This window comes from Lates calcarifer, linkage group LG8, assembly GCF_001640805.2.
Source record: "Lates calcarifer isolate ASB-BC8 linkage group LG8, TLL_Latcal_v3, whole genome shotgun sequence".
NCBI lineage: Eukaryota > Metazoa > Chordata > Actinopteri > Centropomidae > Lates > Lates calcarifer.
In genome coordinates this window covers 3276610-3299535 of record NC_066840.1, presented here as the reverse complement: position 1 = coordinate 3299535, position 22926 = coordinate 3276610, and the positions used below count along the sequence as shown (strand labels likewise).

General features: G+C 40.6%; 1 protein-coding gene and 3 non-coding genes across 4 annotated transcripts; all 4 read left to right on the top strand.

Moving 5' to 3' along the window:
* The first annotated feature begins 107 nt into the window (after window positions 1-107).
* Window positions 108-22779, top strand: LOC108879112 (DNA-directed RNA polymerase I subunit RPA1). Its single transcript, XM_051072148.1, is given in 38 exon segments — window positions 108-309; window positions 769-877; window positions 1077-1172; window positions 1328-1477; window positions 1769-1879; window positions 2047-2132; window positions 2491-2579; window positions 2818-2895; window positions 3348-3465; window positions 3724-3865; window positions 3997-4179; window positions 5187-5309; window positions 5443-5670; window positions 5765-5872; window positions 6045-6191; window positions 7947-8138; window positions 8355-8504; window positions 8766-8949; window positions 9112-9194; window positions 10041-10199; window positions 10737-10835; window positions 10944-11004; window positions 11007-11095; window positions 11278-11363; window positions 11990-12155; window positions 13984-14107; window positions 14332-14438; window positions 14550-14749; window positions 15241-15408; window positions 16584-16719; window positions 17004-17158; window positions 17267-17396; window positions 17529-17636; window positions 18854-19132; window positions 20370-20570; window positions 21408-21525; window positions 21602-21766; window positions 22371-22779. Coding segments are annotated over 38 exon segments (5106 nt in total). The 5' UTR covers window positions 108-232; the 3' UTR covers window positions 22472-22779.
* On the top strand, window positions 6497-6633 carry LOC127142752 (small nucleolar RNA SNORA5). Its single transcript, XR_007813783.1, has one exon. It is a non-coding gene; the product is annotated as a small nucleolar RNA SNORA5 (small nucleolar RNA).
* On the top strand, window positions 9260-9396 carry LOC127142750 (small nucleolar RNA SNORA5). Its single transcript, XR_007813781.1, has one exon. It is a non-coding gene; the product is annotated as a small nucleolar RNA SNORA5 (small nucleolar RNA).
* On the top strand, window positions 13073-13209 carry LOC127142751 (small nucleolar RNA SNORA5). Its single transcript, XR_007813782.1, has one exon. It is a non-coding gene; the product is annotated as a small nucleolar RNA SNORA5 (small nucleolar RNA).
* Window positions 22780-22926: the final 147 nt, after the last annotated feature.

Genomic DNA, 22926 nt, shown 5'->3' with positions numbered 1-22926 from the left:
GCTTGGCAAACCCAAAATATTTTCATTATATATGATATTTTTACGATTAATATTCACAGACTACGGAGAAAATCCTAGTCATCTGTATTTGCGTCTCCCCTTTGAGCCGAGGTTTGGTCTGACCTCTGACGGCCCCACGTGTGAAACAGGAGCAACTCTACGTCGCGTGTTGTTTAACTTCACGCCATGAATTTATATCAGTAAACTTCTAAAGTCAGGATAATTCCTCAAAATGATGTTTGGAAAAGAAGTGCCATGGCGGCGTTTGGAGGGCATGTCCTTTGGCATGTACTCCGCTGAAGAGATAAGGTGAGTTAGCTTTTGCTTTAATGCTAAACATGAGTTCAAAACAACATGCCTACTCGTGGTGGCATGCTATAACGTCCTGTTCTGGTGATCCTCAGAACAACTGCACTCATATTTTATCCAGTAGTTGCTGTGCAAATGTTCTTAACAGCTGTTTCATATGGCGGATGCTAGAAAATTGGGAATGTCGTTTAGCTAAAAGTAGAAATCAACTTTATGGTGTCATATTTATTCCTATTGAGAGCTCATAAGAATTGGGATTAACTTGTCTGAGGTCCCTGGATTGACCCTCTAGGGACCCGTCAAACGACACTAAACAGGCTAAATCCTGAACACACAGTTATAAGAACAGCTGCCAGTTTCTCTATGTTGTGGCAAATTAATCAAAGAGCTGCTCATAATCCAGTATAACTGTAGGAAAGCTGTTGATAAAATAATGCTTTCGTCTTATCTCCTGTCCAGGAAGTTGAGTGTGAAAGTGATCACTAACTCCAGGTTCCTGGATGCAGTTGGGAATGTGGCCCCAAACAGCCTGTATGATCTGGCCCTGGGACCAGCAGACAACAAAGAGGTACATCTCTACTGAAATCATATTTCATATAGTCTGTGTGTTGTACAGTACAGTAATGACACATCTGTAACACGCAACAGATCAGCCTGTTCCTGACGAGTGTTTGTTCCTCTGTGGTTTACTATTCTGTGTGTGTGAAGTTTAAGTTGAAATTAAATCTTTTTGCTTCTTGTCACTGTCTGTTATTTATTTTCTCCAGGTGTGTTCAACCTGCTGTCAGGACTTCAACCAGTGTCCAGGACACTTGGGACACGTGGAGCTACCTCTACCAGTATACAACCCACTGTTCTTTGATGTAAGCATGTCAACAAATGCACTACACACGCATACATCATACACATGCGATGCCCGCATGTTTACAATTGACTGTTATTGGGTGTGCTCTAGTATACCTGCTTTTAGAAATATTTACCAATATTTTTTTCCTTTTCTGTCACTCTCCTCCATTAGAAACTCTACCTGTTGATTCGTGGTTCCTGTTTGGCGTGCCACATGTTAACGTGTCCCCGAGCTGCCATCCACCTGCTGCTAAACCAGCTGAAATTACTGGACCATGGAGCCATGCAACAGGTCTACCAAACAGAGCAAGTTCTCAACCAGGTGTGTTTATGCTTGTTGTGGAAACTCATTTTGGCAGGATTTTACAGACACTGTATCCAAAAATAAAGCAACTATTGTTTATCATTGTAATACTTATTGCTTAATCTGGAGGAGAGAATTGTGATGTTCTTACTGTGGGTGGTGCATAGCATCTACTTATAGTGATTCTATAAGTAATTATCACCTGATAGGTTGGCAGTAGGTTGCTCTACCTAGCTTAGTGTAGCTTAGTGGTGTTGTGTAATTATATATAGCATTTATTTATGGATGTGTGTGAAATGTGTGGGTCAGTACTTGGAGGAGAATCCCAAAGCCACTGGAGATGAGATTGAGCAGGTGCTGAAGGAGTTTACAGACACAGTAATTGAAGAGGACACTGAAGGTTCAGAGAACATCAAACCAGTGAGTACACACTTATACACGAGTACAAAGATATGCAGTCACACTGACCCTCAAATAAACACACACACACACACATAGACTGTTTATTATGATTTAAAAGCCATGCTGTGATATACACAGTTTTTAGCCAGACCTTGTTTAATTTAGTTTGTGTGTGTGTTTTTCAGATCAAACACCTTGTTGAAAAGAAGAGCAGTCTGATAAATGACTTCTGGAGGATCCACATGAAAACTAGGAAATGTCCGTGGTGCAGGTAACACGATGAAAATGACGAAGCAATGAGCTTAATTCTCATTTAATTTTGGTCTGAAATACTCTATGTAGCAAACCTTAGCCCTCCACCTCCATCATCTTATGATTTGTCTTATGTAGCCACTCATACAGTACTTTCATACATATACTGTATATATACATACATACATACATATATGGAATCAACCATGGTGATAAGAGTAATTCTTCACCTAAGAATTAGAACAAAGGACTAAAAAGTTAGCTGGCATAGTGATTGTGTGTGGTATTGCTTTGCATAGATATTTTTAATGGTCAAATTCCTAATGGTCCACTTCTTGGTGTAATCGTATTTGTTTTTGTTTTTTTTGTCTGTGTAGGAGCGGCAGGTTTACAGTGCGTCGCGAGCACAACAGCAAGCTGATTGTCACAATGCCATCAGGAGCACAGACCAGTGACAGTACTGATGGTGAGTAATTCATTTTAATTTGAGTATATTTATTTTGAACACATGGTTAACTGCTGAGTGATTGAGTCATTTGTGGGAAAGAGCCAGTTTCTGTCTTTGCTTTTTTGGAGGTGATGTGTAACTAGTAACTCTTCACCACCTTGGTACCTATTTTATATCCAGGCTAACCTCTGCCTGTACATATGTACACACAGTAAATCGCTCTGACCTAGCTTTGGTTCATGTGTCCTTGCATTAGATCTGATTGCTGGAAAGAGGGTCTACCTGACCGCTAGTACTGCCAGAGAACACACCAGCAAACTGTGGGAGAAAGAAGGTAGGTCAACAGAACACAGTCCTCCACCCTGTGAATAAAACTGGTAATTATTGGAGCCTTTGTGGGTGCCAGTCTTTAAACATTTAAAGATGAACATTGATGAACAAGTGTGGTCTCATCAGAGAGCATGAATAAACAGTAACATTTTAAAGGTATAGACAAACTGAATTGTAGGTAGTAAATGTCTAAAGATGGGATAATAAAGATTTTGTACTGATGTGTGACATACTTTTCAGGCTTTTTTTGTCTGTTTGTTATTATTGATTTACTTAAAGTTTCTGTGTGTGTGTTTTAAACCATAATTAAAAGTGCTATATACATAATAATCACAACGTCCTTTTTGTTTCTCTGACCATTTTGTGGATTCAGAATAGAGTTACAAAAACAGCTAAAAGCTCCTCCATTTTTGGTGTTGAGAAGGAAGAGTTTCCAAAATATCAAAAACTTTCCAGGTTTCTTCCTTAAGTGTCTGTTCTCTGGGCTGGAGGAGGACACGGCATCAAAGGATGGAGAGAGAGGTTTCTATCCTGACCTCTTCTTCCTGGAGCTGCTGGTGGTCCCACCCTGCAGGTACAGTATTTAAAATGAATATGAAGTCCATACAATACTTACAGCTTCAACTAGAACTTTTTTGGAAACTGAGAGCAAAACAAATGAGTGATTGCTGGGAGGGATACACACACATGCAACATGATTCATGTTGTTATGTAAGTAGTATTTATTTTGTGTGATGATTGGAGCTAAAGACCAAATCTATCCTGATACTATGATGTTAACCGAGGTGTTGCCTTCTCTTACCCTCACACCTCATCCTCTTCTACCTGTCAGGTATCGTCCAATCAATCGACTTGGTGACCAGATGTTCACTAACGGTCAGACAGTCAACATGCAGGCTGTCATGAAGGACTGTGGAATCATAAGGAAACTGCTGGCTCTCATAGCTGGGGAGAAAACCCCTCAGGAAGAAGAGGTGAGATAGTGTATGCCTGTGATGAACTGTAATCCATGTTAGCATAGCTGCACAGATCCAGTTAAAGCATCTTATTATTGTGGCCACATGGTGATGGTGAACAGAACATTTCCTCTCCTCATCTTCTTCAGACTACTGAGCAGACCCCTGAACAGACAGACCAGACAGACCAGACGTTTCTGTCGGGGATCCCTGGACAGACATTAACAGACAAACTCTACAACATCTGGATTCGACTACAGACCCATGTCAACATTGTCTTTGACAGTGACATGGACAAAATGATGACAGAGAAATACCCTGGAATCAGACAGGTATCACATCATACACAAATATTGTGGGTAACACACAACAGCACAGTGTAACATAACACATTCTGTCTGGGTTAGACCACGTTTTTCCAGCTGCCTCTTACCCGTTGCTTCAACGAATCACCACAGTGATCCATAAGGCTCTAGAACATGGTAGAATAAATGACAACATAGTGTAACAGTCATGGTAGGGTACAGATCTGTTACAGTTTACAGTACCCCTGTTAAATCTTTTATGATGCTCAACTGATGACAGTTTCCAGTCTGTGCATTGTGTTGGAGATGGTGGCTAACAGTTGACTCTTATGGAGAGACACAGATCCAGTCATGTTTATTGCATATAAGCACTGTGAGATCTGGATACAAGCCTGGACTCAGGAAAACTATACTAAAAATATACTAAAAATCATAATCAACAGAAACTCATAATACTAATGAATGAACTGTAGCCACACTTAGTAACAAGTTGTATGGCCAACAAGTCTCACCAGGATCAATGACCTTTTCTGTCACAAACTACACAAAGACACTACTGATACAGATGGATTAGTACTGATAGATAATCCCTCTAGATGTCAGTATAGTCACTGTCTCTCTCAGATAGGCCACACGTGGATATTCTCAGATTGATGTAACAGTCAAACGCTGATCTGAGAGATACAAGCCCAGTCTGACTTGTTACCCTGGCGATGGGCTTCATAGCTGCATCATCACCTTGGATACTATGTGGCCTGGTATCAAATATGAGATATAAAATAACTTTAAAAATATGAAAAAAGCATAAATATTTACACCTTACAACTATCAAATAAAGGTGAAAGAAAAAGATTTTGCTCTACATACAACAGTTAAAAGCTTAAATTATGTATTTAACAACATGCAAGTAATATGCAAGAGGCATATGCTACAATGGCATAGTGTAGCCAATCAGCATTTAACAGTATAATATTTCCTTTTTGTTGACTGATGAAGAAATTCCAGTTATCTGATTGTTTCCTCTCCTCTGCCAGATCTTGGAGAAGAAGGAGGGATTGTTCCGGAAACATATGATGGGCAAACGAGTGGACTACGCTGCACGATCTGTCATCTGTCCAGACATGTACATCGGGACCAACGAGATAGGAATACCCATGGTACATCTGCCTCTGATTAACTAAGAAAGATCAGCTAATATTCTTGTGGAAGGGGATCATCAAGATTGATCACCAGAGCTCAAGGTTTGTTGTAGAATTAAACACTGTCGATCTCTTTTGTATTTTTGTGCAGGTATTTGCCACTAAGCTCACATACCCTCAGCCTGTCACTCCATGGAACGTGAAGGAGCTTCGTCAGGCCGTCCTTAACGGGCCTAACGTCCACCCCGGTGCCTCAATGGTGATTAATGAGGACGGCAGGAGAACCATCCTATCAGCTAGCAACCTTGCACAGAGAGAAGCGGTGGCCAAGCAACTGCTGACGCCCTGTCCTGGTCCACATAAGATGCCAGTAAAGATAGTGAGTTAAATACTCATGTGCACCCTGCAGTGTAAGTTATCGTGTTACTGTCAGTGGGACAACTCTTCACTCCTCTTGTTTTCTGTGCCTCCAGGTGAATCGTCATATAAAGAACGGAGATGTTTTGTTACTCAACAGACAACCTACTCTGCACAGACCTTCCATACAAGCCCACTGTGCCCGCATCCTACCAGGAGAGAAGGCAAGATCTAATCAATCCAGGATAATTAGTTTTATTGTGATTTATTATAGAAACAGGGTTGTGTTTGAAATAAATCTGTTTGCTGGTCTTCATCAGCTGCAGGATGCTGCTCCATTGCTAGGTTTCTTGGATATATGACAATTTTTTACCTTATGTCAACTTGATGTTACAGGTATTAAGGCTCCACTATGCTAACTGCAAGGCGTACAATGCTGACTTTGATGGAGACGAGATGAACGCTCACTTCCCTCAGAGTGAGCTGGGCAGAGCAGAGGCCTACACGTTAGTCAGCACTGACCAGCAGTACCTTGTCCCCAAGGTGGGTATATACACACTGTACATGCTGGACTGTCACATTACACTGTTTGCCACAGTTCTCAACTCTAGCTGCAGTTATCTGATTATGTTTATAAAGAGGGCTGATCATAGACACATTATATCAGTGAGTGTTGAGTGAGTATCTAGCTAACACTGCATATGATCAGTCTGTCTGTTCTTATTGGCCTTGAGGCCTGTGTCACATAGTCATCTGGATAAATCCAGTGAGTAGAACCTAGAGCCCTATCAAATGTCTAATATGGACTAAGATGTACAGTAAATGAATAAAAGACTCTTTAGAAAGTTGGCAGCCTTGTCAAATTCAGTGCTTCCTCCACAGTGGATGCCACTGGCCAAAATGGCTGCCACAGTGAAGGTGTAGTTCATGGGCCCCACGGTGCTTCAACGTGGCCACTGGGGATAAATATGTACTACACACAGACATTAGCTGAGCGTTAGCTGAGCACTATTGTGCTGCTTTGACTGATAGTTGGTGTCTTAACTTTATTAGCTATAGCCTGTCCAGGAAACTGAACTTTAAATGTGAATAATGTGCTAATACAAATGTTCCAACACAATAAGAAAATATAAATAGTAGGCTACAGCTGCCAGTTACATTTCAACAGAGCAGAGCTGCACTATGATAATATTAGATTATTATTAATATAAATATTATAGCTTATGAAAGGCAATGTTACACTGTCAATGGTAACAGAAGATGTACCTAAACATGTTAATAAAATCATCCAGTCTAAAAAGCCTTTTAGTAAGTTGGGAAGCTGATGATGATGATATGGTGAACAGAATAGAATTTTTGAAGTTTGTTTTGGTTATATGTTTAGTTGATTTTGATATGCTATTTAATCTCCATGTCCACATTCATTTGCATTATACAGTAAAAGTGGTTCTTGTATCAGGCCCGGGTTTCGTTCAGTACATTATTCAACTAACTTAGCAGTCCTCCACTCTATTCATATATTCTATATGAATCACCACAACTGAGCCACAGCATCACTTCATACTGAAGCTCACATTAACAGGGTAGATGCATTCACTATAAGGGATTTATAGTTTCTGACTTCCCTTACTCCTATCAGGACACTCTTTACATGTTGTACTGTAGAGTAACAAGGAGTAAACGGCCACAGCAGAGACTGAACAACAGAGTCATCTATATTGAGATACAAATTTTCCATATCAGGTTATCTCTCACTACAGCAGCCTGTTTATCGGTTGCCCCAGTGCTTGAATTTGAATAAGAAAATGAGCCTTGCCACTAAACCAGCAACTGTACACTGAAATGATACGAAAAACGAGTGGGCCTATAGGTACAGTGTCAATAAATATACGCTGCATAGTTCACATAATGCTCAGTTATAAGGGAGAGTTTGTCTGACACTCTTTCTTTTAACCACAGTGCTTTATGGCACCCACATAAAGCCATATGCAAAACAGGATGTTTGATGTGTGAGATTTTGTTAGATTTGTTGTCACATTGATACTGTACATATAAAGGCACATATATATATATATATTCAGTTCTAGGATGGTTAGAGGAGTTCACATTCACCAGTAAGTGACAGTGCACACACAGAGCAGTACACAGGTGCTCAGAAATGATAAGTACAGGTACTCTATATTGTTGAATACTAGCCAACTTCACACTGGCAAGTCATCTTTTTGTTTTGTCGCTTATATGTTCTTCCACATATGCTCCCAGCACTCACATAGTTTCTCTCTCTTTCTCTTTCTTTAGGATGGTAAACCTTTAGCAGGTCTGATCCAGGACCACATGGTGTCAGGAACGAGAATGACGATACGAGGCTGTTTCTTCACCCGAGACCAGTACACTGAGTTGGTGTACAGAGGACTTACTGACAGACCAGGCAGAGTCAGACTGCTGCCGCCGGCCATACTCAGACCACAGCAACTATGGACAGGAAAGCAGGTAAACACACTTGTGACGTTTTAGTCTGTGTCTCAGGAGATGCTCTGGAGGTGCTTTATGACAGTGCAAGCTGATGAAGAGTTTCACTATGTTCAGTTAGTGTCTTTTGCTTTATACAGGACAAAACATGACTGTTGATAAAGCACTTTTTGACTTTAATGCCCCTGCAAGCTCAGCTTGCTTATGTTTACTAATTATTTTGGTGTTTTCTTGCAGGTGGTGTCTACGCTCCTGCTGAATGTAATCCCACAGAAAGCTGTGCCTCTCAACCTGGTTGGCAAATCAAAAATTCCCAGCAAAGCATGGATACAGGTCCCACCACGTGCTGCTCCGGGGTACAAACCTGAAAGCATGTGTGACTCACAGGTATACAGAGATTTCACGCTCCAATCCAAATCAACATATCAGCATTGATCCAGCCTGATACAAACGTGTTTTGCTTTTGTTTGGCATATTAAAACTTGACTCCAGCAGAATGTTGAAATGACTCATATGATGTTTGAAACAAGCATAGACAGCAAATTGTGTAACTATTCATATTTAGGCTAAAGTCCAAAGAGAGACAATATTTATTTGAATGTTTGAAGTTATTTAGGTCTCTTTGTTCCCTTTCTCTTTGCTTCTCAGGTGGTGATTCGTCAGGGCGAGCTGTTGGTGGGGGTTCTGGACAAAGCTCACTATGGCTCCTCAGCCTATGGTCTGGTCCACTGCTGCTATGAGCTGTACGGAGGGGAGACCAGCGGCAAACTGCTCAGCTGTCTGGCTCGACTCTTCACTGCCTACCTGCAGCTGTACAGAGGCTTCACTCTGGGTAAGAACCCAGATACAGTGAATAAAACACACACCAAGCTATTTGTTACGTTTCTGCCACTGAAATATTACAGACAGTACAATCAGCATTTGTCACTTATTGTGTGTAATGCAGTGAGGATAACAGCTGAGAATCATATTCAAGTCTTGTGTTTTGGTCTAGGTGTGGAGGATATCCTGGTGAAACCAGGAGCCAATAAGCAGAGGAAAAAAATCATTCAAGAATCACTGAAGCTTGGCACCAAAGTGAGTTTCAGCATGCGCAGTGTTTGTGTTGATGAAACAAATAAAGTGGACCAGTCCACAGTAAATGCAGCCTTGTCAAATTCAGTGCTTCCTCCACAGTGGATGCCACTGGCCAAAATGGCTGCCACAGCGAAGGTGTAGTTCATGGGCCCCACGGTGCTTCAACGTGGCCACTGGGGATAAATATGTACTACACACAGACATTAGCTGAGCGTTAGCTGAGCACTATTGTGCTGCTTTGACTGATAGTTGGTGTCTTAACTTTATTAGCTATAGCCTGTCCAGGAAACTGAACTTTAAATGTGAATAATGTGCTAATACAAATGTTCCAACACAATAAGAAAATATAAATAGTAAGCTACAGCTGCCAGTTACATTTCAACAGAGCAGAGCTGCACTATGATAAAAATAAAGACAGAATGGTGTGACGGGAAGTTAGGTTAAATTAGGGCATGTGACCTGAGCTGCAGAGATATTGGACAAGATAATATTATAGCTTATGAAAGGCAATGTTACACTGTCAGGGAAAAATAGCCTTTGAAAAGATAAATTGGTAAGCCATGATGATGATTATATGGTGAATAGAATATTTTTTTTGCATTAAATTTGTTATGCTTATATATTTTATTTTAGTTGATTTTGATATATTTCAACTCCATTTCCACAGTATTTCACATAATTATGTACAAGTGGTTCTTGTATGAGGTCCATTGTCTTGGAGGCAAAATTGTTTCAGACTCCACAGATGGTGGTTTAACCTTAAATGAAATACTTTTAGCAGAAAGGGGTGGAAGTGCGTTTTTCTAGTGAAAAATCAGACTTGTTCTTGTCCTTTGTGTTTTTCAGGCCCTCCAGGCAGCCTTCAACCTGCCCTCCAACATGGATCAAGCTGAGGCTCAGAGCCGCTGGCAGGACGCTCACCTCAACCCAGACCAAAGAGACTTCAGCATGGCCGACCACAAGTTCAAAGAAGTGGCCAACCAAGTGAACAATGATATCAACAAGGTATCCTGTCACTACTACTGCTACTAGTACCAACACTACTGCAACTGCAGACAGTCAGCACAAGTGACTGATCTGCTTCCTCTACTCTTACTTGTGTTAGAACACCCAATACCAGCAGAGTGAAATGGAATTGAAACACAGACTGTTTCCACCACAGGAACGGTTACAGGAAACCAAGATCTTTGCCTGTGTTTAATTTACTTCTTGTTGGTTAGCTCTAAGATCAGAATAAAAATGTCCCTGCTCTGTGTGGAGCACTTTCCAAAGGTTTGGTAATTCAAGGTTTGTGGTTCTGGAGGAAACATGAGACAAAGGCCTCTATAGGTCCTAGTATAGCAACTTCCTGGTTGAAAAAGGCTTGCAGTTACTGTCAGTTGCTTCCATCTACATCCTGTATGTGGCCATGACATATATGTTATGGCCACATACAGGATGTAGAACAGCAGGTCTGTAGATGGCAGGTGTTCATACATCTTTACATATTAGTGGTGCATGTGGTTGGACAGATGATGAAAATGCAGGTTTGTGTGTCCCCAGGTGTGTATGCCAATCGGACTACATACCTCTTTCCCAGACAACAACCTTCAACTGATGGTCCAGTCGGGAGCCAAAGGATCTACTGTAAACACCATGCAGGTAATACCCCCTTTTTAAACTTACCTTAACTATTTTCTCATATTTCATTCTCTTAAGACTCTTAATCCACAAATATCCTGACCTGATCTGTGCGTGTGTGTGTTTCAGATTTCGTGTCTACTAGGTCAGATCGAGTTGGAGGGCCGCAGGCCTCCACTGATGCCCTCTGGAAATTCTTGCCGTGTTTCCAGCCATACGACCCTGCACCCGGTGCTGGAGGCTTCGTCTCTGGAAGGTTCCTCACAGGCATCAAACCACAGGTACACGAGGAGTGTTTATTTGTTGTGGAGAGGACTCATTTTATACTCTATCTCCTGTTGAGGACTGTGATGCCAAAAACACAGTAGACCTCTGTAGCTCCTGCACCACTGCTCAGACATTTATGAAGACTCTTGTTACTTAATGATGCGTTTTCCTCTGTGTGTAATCTGATCACGTTCAGGAGTTTTTCTTCCACTGTATGGCTGGCAGAGAGGGACTGGTCGACACAGCTGTGAAAACCTCCAGATCAGGATACCTGCAGGTAATGTAAACTTCACTGCTTCATAGACCAGAAAAGGCTGCAGTCATCTTAAAACATGGTCACAGAGACATTAAAGTCACATTTAGTGTGATTATTTTTTTTCCTGTCTCTATCAGAAGCTCTTTCAAACGGATTTGCATCTTAGATACAGAAACGCATGAAATATTTTTGATTTAACAGGCGTGTTTGCATGAGGGCTGAGAGGGAAATGGAGATGCGTGCTTAGCTTCTCAGGCAGAGGGGAAAAAAATTATTCAAATCATTTCAGTGACATGCTAACAGTCAGCTGCTGTTCAGCAGTTATTTTGAGGTGTTGGCTTGCTCTGGGCACTTGTCTGACTGATGTTCCAGTTTAAAAACCAACCTCAGAGTTCTCTTTGAAGTGACAGCATGATACAGCCCCGGAAGAATTATTAGTTTTAACTCAAACACACTGAGAATTTAAGGATGAATTTCACCATCTTTGGAAGGGAAACACTGCTCCCTCGCTGCTTTTGCAAATGTGCAATAGTTCATGTAGCTCGTAGTGGGAAATTATATCTGATGTGACCCAAAGCAAAACAAAACCTCAAACATCCGTCATCTTGTTTCTCTTTCTTTTCTATCCTCCCTCGCACCCTCTTCTCTGCAGGTGTGTCATAAAGCATCTGGAGGGTTTGGTAGTGCAGTATGATCTAACAGTGAGGGACAGCGACGGATCTGTGGTCCAGTTCCTGTATGGCGAGGATGGGCTGGATATCTCCAAGACTCAGTTCCTGCAGCCGAGACAGTTCCCCTTCATAGAGGACAACTACGAGGTAGCACTGAGTAAAACACAAACACAGTGTTGTTGTGAAGTTGTGGCCATGATTTTCATTCTTTTTTGAGAACACCTTGACAAGTGCACCATATTAATTAATTCTTAGAACTGTTTTAGCTCTTTTCAGGTTCAGTTAAACTGAAAGTGGAAGAGAGGCTGTAAACACAGCTGCAGGCGACATTATTATCTATAGAAGTGGTTTTCAAAGTCCTCTCCTTTTCCAGAACACTTAAGGCAACTGCTCAAGTCTTGACCCTCTTTTTTACTATTTATTTTTGGAGCTAGAGTTTCTATAATTTAGTCCGTATTTGCTGACATTGGAGCTATCAAAATTGAATTAGCTTTTTGCAGTTGCTGTTTGCAGTACATCCATGGAGATCCAGACCAGTATGATACTAAATAAAACTTAAAGACAATGGTGGAGTTTCGGAGTTATAAGTAAGGAGCATCTCTTTTTCTATGATTTCCAAGCAGATTTGTGGATGCTGGATGTGGATGATGTCCTCAGGTTGTGTTCGTCACTGTGACTTGACTTCTGCAGATTGTCAGACAGTGGTAACCTGTAACCGGGCAGACGTGACACCTTTTGAATATAATTACACATTTTACAAACAAATGAAAACCAGCAGTGGAAATATGCCTTTGTTTGTTCATGTTAACTCTCAGATTCAGTGAACTTTAGTTGTTATTAGGTCGATTTACACTTAACACTAAATTGGGTTTTGGCTGAACCACAGGTGCAGTTTCAACCACGGCTTGTGGTGAAAAAAGTAATATGCTCAAAAAGAACATGTGGCAATTGGTTTGCAAGTTTTAAACCTAATCTGAATCCTAAACCACAGCTAATATCATGACAGCAACAGCCTCTGACACAGATCTGATCCACAGCCGACAGTAAATTAAAATGAAAAAGAATGCAGCCTTGTCAAATTCAGTGCTTCCTCCACAGTGGATGCCACTGGCCAAAATGGCTGCCACACTGAAGGTGTAGTTCATGGGCCCCACTGTGCTCCAACGTGGCTGCTGGGGATAAATATGTACTACACACAGACATTATGTGGCATGAGCTGAGCTAGTATTGCACTGCAGTAGCTAGGACAGTTACCAAGCTGACGAACTGAAATATTTGCTTTATAACTGGTAAATAATCTCAGTAGTTTCCCCTCAAGTAAATTCTCTTTAAATGAAGACTTATGGAAAACATGCTAACTAGGTGAAAAGACTGATACCACCCTCATGTCTCTTTTGGGGAAATGGCTATCTTAGTTCTCTCTAAGGAGAAAAAAAAATTTAAAAAAAGGATGTTTGATGCATTTTCAAATAGTTAGAGCAAGTAACTTCCTCTAAATCTACAATTAGTCTTCTATACATTTTGGTTTGTGTATGGGTTAGCAACCAAGATGGTTAGACTGCATTAGAGGTGTTTCCCCAAAATAGTGAACTTTTACATTACACATCTTGTTACAAGTTATTGTTTTAAAATTTGCTCAGCTGAATGTTTCACATTTTACTGCACCTTCCTACTCAGAAAAGCACATATCACTTTATAACTGCAAAAGATCTGTTTGATCTGGTACTAACCCGTTATGTGAACACTTGTGGTGCCCAGTCTGTTCTAGGTTACATAAGTCCTGGCTGTATGTTTTGTTTTACACATTACACACAACATATTTGCACCCACACACTTCACCTGTGCGCACCACACACCACTGACTTTACTGATTACCACAGCCCACAAAAATAGCTAACTTAAACAGCTCACAGCCCACAAACAGGTAGAACAATACGCTGAACAGAACCAACCATATATTCCCTCTTTCTTTTAGGTCATCCACAGATCCCAGGGCCTTGACAAGATTCTGGCACGTTTGGACCCTCAGACTGCCAGTCAACACTTTGCAGCCATCCAGCGCTGGAAGGCAAAGAGAGAGTTGGCATGTCCACGGAGAGGTACATGACAACTAGGCAGTAAAATAATGTCACATCTTCAGTGCTTAGACCTCTGTGACTTTATCATCAGATTTATCATCACTTGGGACTCATCGTGGCTGCATTAGTGGATCCTTGGATCAGGAGAATTCATGGAATGCACAGTGAAATGTTCATGACACATGTTAACATTGCTTTTGGGAATATATGTAATGTTTATGTATGTGTGTTTTAATCTATGTCAGGTGCGTTCCTGTTGTTTTCTCAGAAGAAGTCGGCCAAACTAAAACAGACTGAGCAGACCACAGAGCCAGGGTCTGCGGTCTGCGGCAGAAGTGCTGCCGTACTGCAGGTATTTACACACAACAAAGTGAAGGATTCTTCTGATTCAGTGCCACACTCTGTTCCTCCAGCCTCAGTACATACGCAACCTCAGTACATTTGAACTCTGCTCCCTCCGCAGCTCACACAGCAGTGGCACTCTCTGGATGAAGCTAGCAGATCAAAATACAGCAGGAAGTCCTCCCGCTGCCCTGAGCCCTCGCTGGGCCTGTTTAGACCAGACGTCTGCTTTGGATCAGTGTCTGAGAACTTCCACGACATCACAGAGAAATATCTGCAAAACACAGGCAGGACGAGTCAAGACACACTAGATGCCCACAGGTACTGAACGTGAGAGTTTTCAATTGGGTAAAAAAATGTCGATACTATAAAATGCAGTGTAATTTCATGAAGCTAGAAAATTGAAAGTGTTGAAACAACATAGGGAAATACTTCATATTTGTATTCATTAGCAAAATATGCACACACATTCAAATTTCTTAGTGTTTTGCTTCCTTAACAAGAGAATAAGGTCAAGGGATAAATGGAAGGATCCATATTCCCCAATTAGAATATTAAGAAGGCTTCAGGCCCTCATTTGATTTGACTACATGCTGCAGCACAGCAAACAGACTCCCTTTAAATGTAAACTTATATTCGTGGGAAAGGCTCCTCTCTGTGGCTCATGGTGTCGACAGTGCAATTGTGCTTGTTTTTTGAATAACAAAAAGGATGTTACTGCCATTTTTTTCTTTATTTGTGACATGATCTTTACCTGTTCTGTCCTGCTGTCAAGTAAAACAAGCGTCATCCTTCTCTCTCTGTGTCCTCAGCCTTCGCCAGCTGTTGCACTATAAATGGCAGCGTTCACTGTGCGATCCAGGAGAAGCGGTGGGTCTGCTGGCAGCTCAGTCCATAGGCGAGCCCTCCACCCAGATGACCCTCAACACCTTCCACTTTGCCGGCAGAGGAGAGATGAACGTCACTTTGGGAATTCCTCGGTAATGTCACCTCCTTACCTTTTACATACATATTCAGACATTATCCAGGGAATACACAGAGCTTTGACAACCAGTGCCCCAGATTTAGTTCAGCCTGCATGTCCTTTACTCAACTCAAATTTTACTGTAGTTACTGAAGTTAATGTAAATACCACTTCTAACACAGACCTTTCTGACCCATTAGCAGTTAGCATATACCTTTTAGGCAATCATAAGTTAACATACAATGTAGCACTGATAAAGTGCTATAGTATGACAAATAAATATCATATGTTACCTGCTTTTGAAAAATGGAGAAATGTGCTCAGCAGCTGCAGGTGATATATCTGTACAAAAAAGGCAGGAGAGTTCACCTTTAATGAACCTTGTCTGTGTTCTACTCGACACAAAATCTGAGCTTTGGACATGTTACAGTGTTAAAAAATGTATACCCAGTCACTGCAGAGTTGGAAAGATGCATAATGTTATTTTAGTAGTTCTCTAAAAGTAAACACACCAGTCTATTTTAGACACTGAATTTATTTAGTTGCAGTACATAGAATACATTACATATTGCAAAATAACGTACAAATAAATAACTGGAATGGAATGGAAAAGGATTTCTGTCCCACTCAAACACAGCAGAAGGTTGTGATATGAAAGAGCTGACTTATCCCAGCTGTGGTCCTACAGTATAAAGTGAAACCACAAGAAAGCAAATTGCTCATACATTATACTAACCAGCACAGGCTTTTCAGAAGTTTGGTAATACACCACACAGTCATACAAAGAGTTATTACTGACTAGTGATTGAGCACTGACTAGTGCACAGCATTGGTCTCCCATCTAGATTGTTTCAGATTATTGTCAGTATGATTTTATGAGCTCACAGGTTTGTCTTTGGGCTTAGTCTTGTGGTTTTGTGATAATACACTTTGTTGGTTTCAACTTTTAAAACCAACAGCTAGCGTGTCTGTCTCTGCTTGCAGTGTATACCAGAAATTTTATCAGCAGCTTTTGAAAGTTTGAGGAATACGAGCAGTGATGTGAGCATGTGTTATTACAACCACATCTTCACTGCCACCTCTATCTATCCCTTCATTTATTTCACCTTCCTCCTGCTTCATCCATCCAACCCCTCTACCATACTTTTCCCTCTATTTCTCAATCTCTCTTTGTCTCTCTTTGTCCCACAGACTCAGAGAGATCCTGATGGTGGCCGGCTCCAACATTAAAACACCCATGATGAGCGTTCCAGTACTGAACAACAAGAAAGCCTTGAAGAAGGCCAAGATGCTCCGTAAGAAACTCACAAGGGTGTGTCTGGCTGAGGTAAGGATAAGCTCCTCTTGTGTTTTCTATTCATCCTCCGTCATCCTCCCTTGTCTTTCGTTTTCATTGTGTGGCTTATTTGGTGTGTTGTGTTCTTGTTTTCTCATGCCAGCAGTTGCCACTGTCTTCCCTCCTTTTGTGTCCTTTTTTGCTTTCTCATTTCTCACAGTTTGTTTGGACGTGTTCTAACCTGTTTGTGTTGCCTACCAGGATGTGCAAAAAGGAGGACGCATGGGAAAGAAATTTTCAGAACTCACCACAACCCCATGTGTGTGTTTGAACAGGTCCTGCAGAAAGTGGACGTCGTTGAGTCGCTGCGGATTGAAAAACACCAAAAGCTGCGGACATTCAAAGTCGCTTTCCACTTTCTGCCCCATGAGCGTTACTGTGATGATAAACTGCTATCGCCCCAGCAGATCCTCCACTACATGGAAACAAGGTTTGTGTGTGTGTGTGTAGGCACTTTTTAGTCCCCCAGCCAGAGTCCAGTAAGGAATACCCTGATATCAACACCTCATCGTCTCCCCTTCACGCTCTGTCCTCCCAGGTTTTTCCGTCTCCTCCTCGAAGCCATTAAGAAGCGCAGCGCCAAGCTGGCCTCAATCGCAGTGGAGACAAGGAAGGCCACCCCCAGAGATAAAGACCATGATGGAGATGCAACGGCTGACACAGCAGGGGTCTGTTTTTAACTGGCTTGTCTTCAATTCAGTATTCTCTTGAGCATTGTTAGTGTTGGTATTTTTGTCAGAGATTTTTTCCTCCTTGAAAACCAACAAATCTGAAGTATCTTTTTCATGTTCATTCATCAGTTAGATGATGGGGAAGGAGAAGAGGAGAGAGAGATTGTCGATGACCAGGGAAACGAAGGAGACGCCGACGCTTCAGATGCCAAGAGAAAAGGCAAACAGGAAGAGGAGGTATGAGGAGAGATAAAATACTTCATGTTGATTCTTGTGATTCATGTGATTGGAGCCAAATCCCTGACTGTTCCTGGAAAGCTCAGTGGTTAGTTAGTGCATTGTTTTAGACTTGTCTGAACATTTTCATCTTATCTGCGTCAGATTGCAACAGATGCAGAGAGATGAGGGATGAGGTGTTACAACTGCATAGCTGTTAAGAATGAGATCTTTATACCTCTGTAGTTCTTCTCACATGGTGAAGTTATGGTCATTTTGGTGCAGTTAGCTGCTGATCTAGTCTACAGTGTTTTCATTCTTAGTTGGACAAATTAGCATTTTAGCTGCAGGGATTGCTGTTGTTTTGCAGTTATTTAAATACATACATATGTATACATACACACACACACACATATATATATATATATATATATATATATATGTGTTTCTGTTTGTGTACTTGTGTATCATTTACCTGTATAAACCTAACTGCATTTTAAATATAGCGTTATCACACTGACTCAGAGTAGACACTGTGCATTTAACCATGAAAATAGAGTCTAATTTAAAGATTTTTTCAGAGCTTTCAACCACATCTCATGGTTTTGATCAGTAGATTTGCTCACTTGTAATGGACCTAGGTCAGTTTGCTCAGGTGAGAAAACTCTATCCACTGAGGAAGGCAAGAGAAATCTAATAAGGTTCCAAGGTCAAGAACATATTTATGTTCATCCACACTCTGCTGCATTAACTTCATTTTAATATCAATTTATCTGCTGATTATTCTTTTGGTTCAGTGATCAGTTGTGTAGTTTGTAAAACATCAGAAAACAGTGCAAATACCCATCACAATATCCTAGAGCACAAGGTGATGCATCTCAGTGTCTTGTTTTGTCCAAAATTCACATTTAAGAATCTGGAACCATCAAATGTTTGGTGGTTGTGCTTGGAAAATGACAACCGACAAAATGAATTTGATCAACTAATCGATTAATCGACTAATTGTAGCAACTGTATTCGAAATAGTCTGACTACCATGCAATCCGCTTTTCAGACTTGCTTTTGAACACTGTCAAGTTTTTCTCTCTTAATAGTCATCTAAAGATACAATAAGGAAAAACAGCCCAGTAATTACCAGCATAAATCTTACACTGTTCATATGTGGGAGTATGATGCATCCAGCACCAGTGCAGTATCATTATAAGACAGTTGACAGCCATCTTTGTTTCCCTCTGCAGGTGGACTATGAGAGTGAGGAGGAGGATGGGGTGGATGATGCCGAAGATAAAGAAGATCAGGGGGAGGAAGAGGAGGAGGAGAATGTGGAGAAGAGCAGTCAGGAAGAGTCCCCACCAGAGTCTGCAGCAGGGAGACTGGAAAGCAAGAGGAAACGAGTGAAGAGAGGGGGAGGAGAAGGAGATGAGAGCTTGACTCAGATGAGGATCAACTCTGTTCTGGAGTCCAACCCAGCGATAGAAAGATACTGCTATGACCACCAGCGTGAACTCTGGTGTGAGGTGAGTTCATCTGTGTTACCCAAGCAGACTAAAGCAAATTTAGATGAAACCTCTTGAACCAGTAATGAAATCTCTTTGTGTACCACATCCCTCTGTGCTAAAGTACAAGATGAAAGGCCTTATCTCTCCTGTAAACTGGCTACCTGTCAGTTAATGCAAATATGTGAATCATGTTAAGTCTCATAATAGCTAACCATTTACTTCTATGAACACTTTATGATGCTGTTTTTGAGCTTTAAATGTACTGCAGTTTGTGCACCTCAAACCCATCTATTAATCTTACTGCAACACATGGCTAAACAACAAACGGATAATAGCAGGAAATAAACATCACAAGGCTGGACTGAAGGTATTAAAATAGTCAAATCAAATCAAATCACATAAAAGGAAATTTTGCTGAAGATATATGTGGTTCTCACAGGGCAGTTTATCTATTATTATTATTACTAACTATGAGCGACACCTCCGCAGTCTGGTTGCCACAGTGTGCTTCAGACTTCAGTCTTCTTCTGAGTCATAATTCAGTCAAATCTGAACACACAGACATGACACACATATTTGTAGGTTCATCTAACACTTTCCAATACTGTCATTATCTCCGATTTCATTTATTCATTATTCATTTATTCATTTCAATGGTGAATACATTTCTAAAATAGTTTTTTTCCGTATCAAAGTAATACACTGATAGATGTCTTTGTATCCTCAGGCATATTGCAAACAGGAACTGCTAGTAGATAATTCAGTGTAGTTTTTACTATGCTAGTTTGCAAAAAAGTAAACTAATGACACCATGCCACAATTATACTTCTTGTCTACATCCCCCAAGGCATTATAGGAGCTGTAGTTCCAAAACAGCATGTGCATGATTATCCCCCAGATAAGAAGTTAGACAAAGAATAGCTGTTGCTGTCCTTGTCTAGAGTTTAATACTGGTTCATTGATACAAAAGTGACTCAATAAACAGCTAGCTCAGGCATTATACAGGATATCAATAGCCACATGCTAACCAATCAAAACTGAGAACTCTCAGCAGCCATGGTATAGAAGTACTGACTGTGTAAGATACAGTATGGTTTGTTTCCACATAAGAAGCCTTGATGTCTAAAAAGTGCTCACAATGTCACGAGGTTATTTTTGACATTACTTTGAAACATTTTTTTCTTTTCAAAATAATTCAGCCTTAGTTTAATTCTCCCATTCACCCTTCATCCACCTGCTGTCTCCCTCTTTATAGGTTGACCTGGTCTTGCCAGTCAGCAAGGTGCACTTCGACCTGACCTCGGTCCTGTCGACACTGGCCCAGAACGCCGTCATCATGGAAACCAGGGGCCTGACTCGCTGCCTTCTGAGTGAAACCACAACAAAGAGCGGAGCAAAAGAGACGATTCTCAACACGGAGGGGATCAACATGCACGAAATGTTCAAGTACAGTGATGTACGTGTTACTAAAACTTGAGGACATTTTGGAGGTTTTTTTAAATAGAATGGTGAAGAAATTCACCATGATGTAGCTACTTAAAGTCAAAGTGAGTAGGGGAGTGTCCTGAAATTCAGTGTGTTCCAGGGTGTTTTGGCCACAAATTGACTTGAAAGCTTTTTAACATTTACTGGAGTGAGATACCTGCATGTCATTCATTCACAGGCAAAACACAAATTTCTGATTTGTCCAGTTATTTTGATTTGTTAAAATGTTAATTTAAGATGCCTCTAATTATGTGTTCATTTCCTGAAAAAAGGCCTGAGAAGGTATCAATAAGTCAAGTCAAGTTTTATTTTAAAAAGTCTTTATTTTCTCTTGCATGCATGTAGCTAGAACCAGTAAATATGTGGAAAATGACTGAAATTATTGATTAATTGGTTGCAGAATTATTTTCTTTTGATGGATTAATCAGCCATATGACTATTGACTATATATAATTATGGCAACTCCAAAAAGAATGACTTATTTTGACTAGTTAAACCATTGAATCCATTTTCTGGGTTCTGGGTCCAGGTCACATTAAGTAAAGGAATGATTATTGTTTATATACTCCAAATATATGTATATATGTATTTATGTCTTCTATGAAGATGTTTTGATGTTTATATGCCACAGATCCAAAATGACAGTTGTAGATCAGTTCTGACTATGTAAGATTTTATTGTCAGATAATCAGGGAGATCATGATTAGAGTTAATTGCTCAAGAAATTGTGTAGTATATTACGAAACTGCACATTTTGATCTGTTTGGTGATAATCACAACATTGAGACTGCATTTTTTTTTTCTTCAGATCTTGGACATCAACAGGCTGTACTCCAATGAGGTGCACGCCATGGCTAACACCTATGGGATTGAAGTGGCTCTGAAGGTCATAGAGAAAGAGATCAAAGATGTATTTGCTGTCTATGGTACGTACTCACACTCACACAATTAAAATGCAGACAAAGAGGCTTTCAGAACCACTCACATTTAGTCTGTTTTCAGGTATCGAGGTGGATCCCAGACATCTGTCTCTGGTAGCGGACTACATGTGTTTCGAAGGTGTATATAAACCTTTAAACCGGCACGCCATCAGGTCCAACTCCTCTCCTCTGCAGCAGATGACCTTTGAGACCAGCTACAAATTCCTCAAACAGGCTACCATGCTGGGTGAGAATAGGGTGTCAATAATTATGCAAAAATGATAACAAGGTTTTCTACACACTGTTAGATTTTTGTAGCTCTTTGTGTCTTGACTGAAGGTGAGAAGAGATAAGAAGTCACACTGTATGTAGAGAGTAGGGAAGATAGTTATTGGTTAAAGCTTTTTTCAGAGTGAGGATGTTAACTGCTTTGGGAATGATGTGCTATGACTAAAACTTGACACTGCTCAAGTGACAACACTATTCAAATCTTAGATAGCCTCTGGGTTTGTTTGGCAAAGGTGCTGACTGTAAATGTAACGTGTGTAATCTATACTACTTGTCAACCTTCTGCAGTGGTATATTTACGTCAAACCACACAGAGGCCATGAATACTAAAGGTCTTCACAGTTACTAAACTCAGCTTTCCATTTTTTAGATTTAGGGGAGGAAAGTCAAGACTCATACTTCAGAGTAAATCAGTTTCCTTTAACCGTGATACATTCTGTGAAAGTTGATAACAGTGTTTCAGGGAGTTTGAAGCCTTTCTGGATTCCCGTCACAAGTCCTCACCCATTGCCCTGAAGCCGGTGGTGCCCTTATCTTTGTTTTTTTTGTTTCTCCTTTTTCAGGGTCACATGATCAGCTGGTGTCACCGTCGGCCTGCCTGGTGGTGGGGAAAGTAGTCAAAGGTGGAACAGGACTGTTTGAACTAAAACAACCTCTGCAGTAACAGGAGAGAAACATGACCTGAGTGGAACGTCTTTCAGTTCTGCCGTCTCAAACCCCTATAACACACTTCAGTCCTCTGACAAATAAGTAAAGAGCTTTTTTCTCAGGTCCTACTCAATGTAATGAACGTGTTCTGTCATCACATTCTCACCAAATGTTACTAAATGTTTGTGGTGTGATGAAATTTCCTGACTGCATTGATTTGAAAATGAATGTAAGCATAAAATCTGGTAGATGGCCAATTTACAAAAACGATATTTTTCTCTTTGTATTTAAAAATGAAATTTAATAATACATTTTAAAAGTGTATCTAATTATATCTCAGTGTTTTTCTTGCCAGTGTCAGATCTGTCATCTTTTTTAAATTCATATTATGGAAACTGTGATATAAACTGGATGTAACACTGTTATTATTATCTGTTACTATTAGTCTATGGTTACTATCAGAGGGCTGTT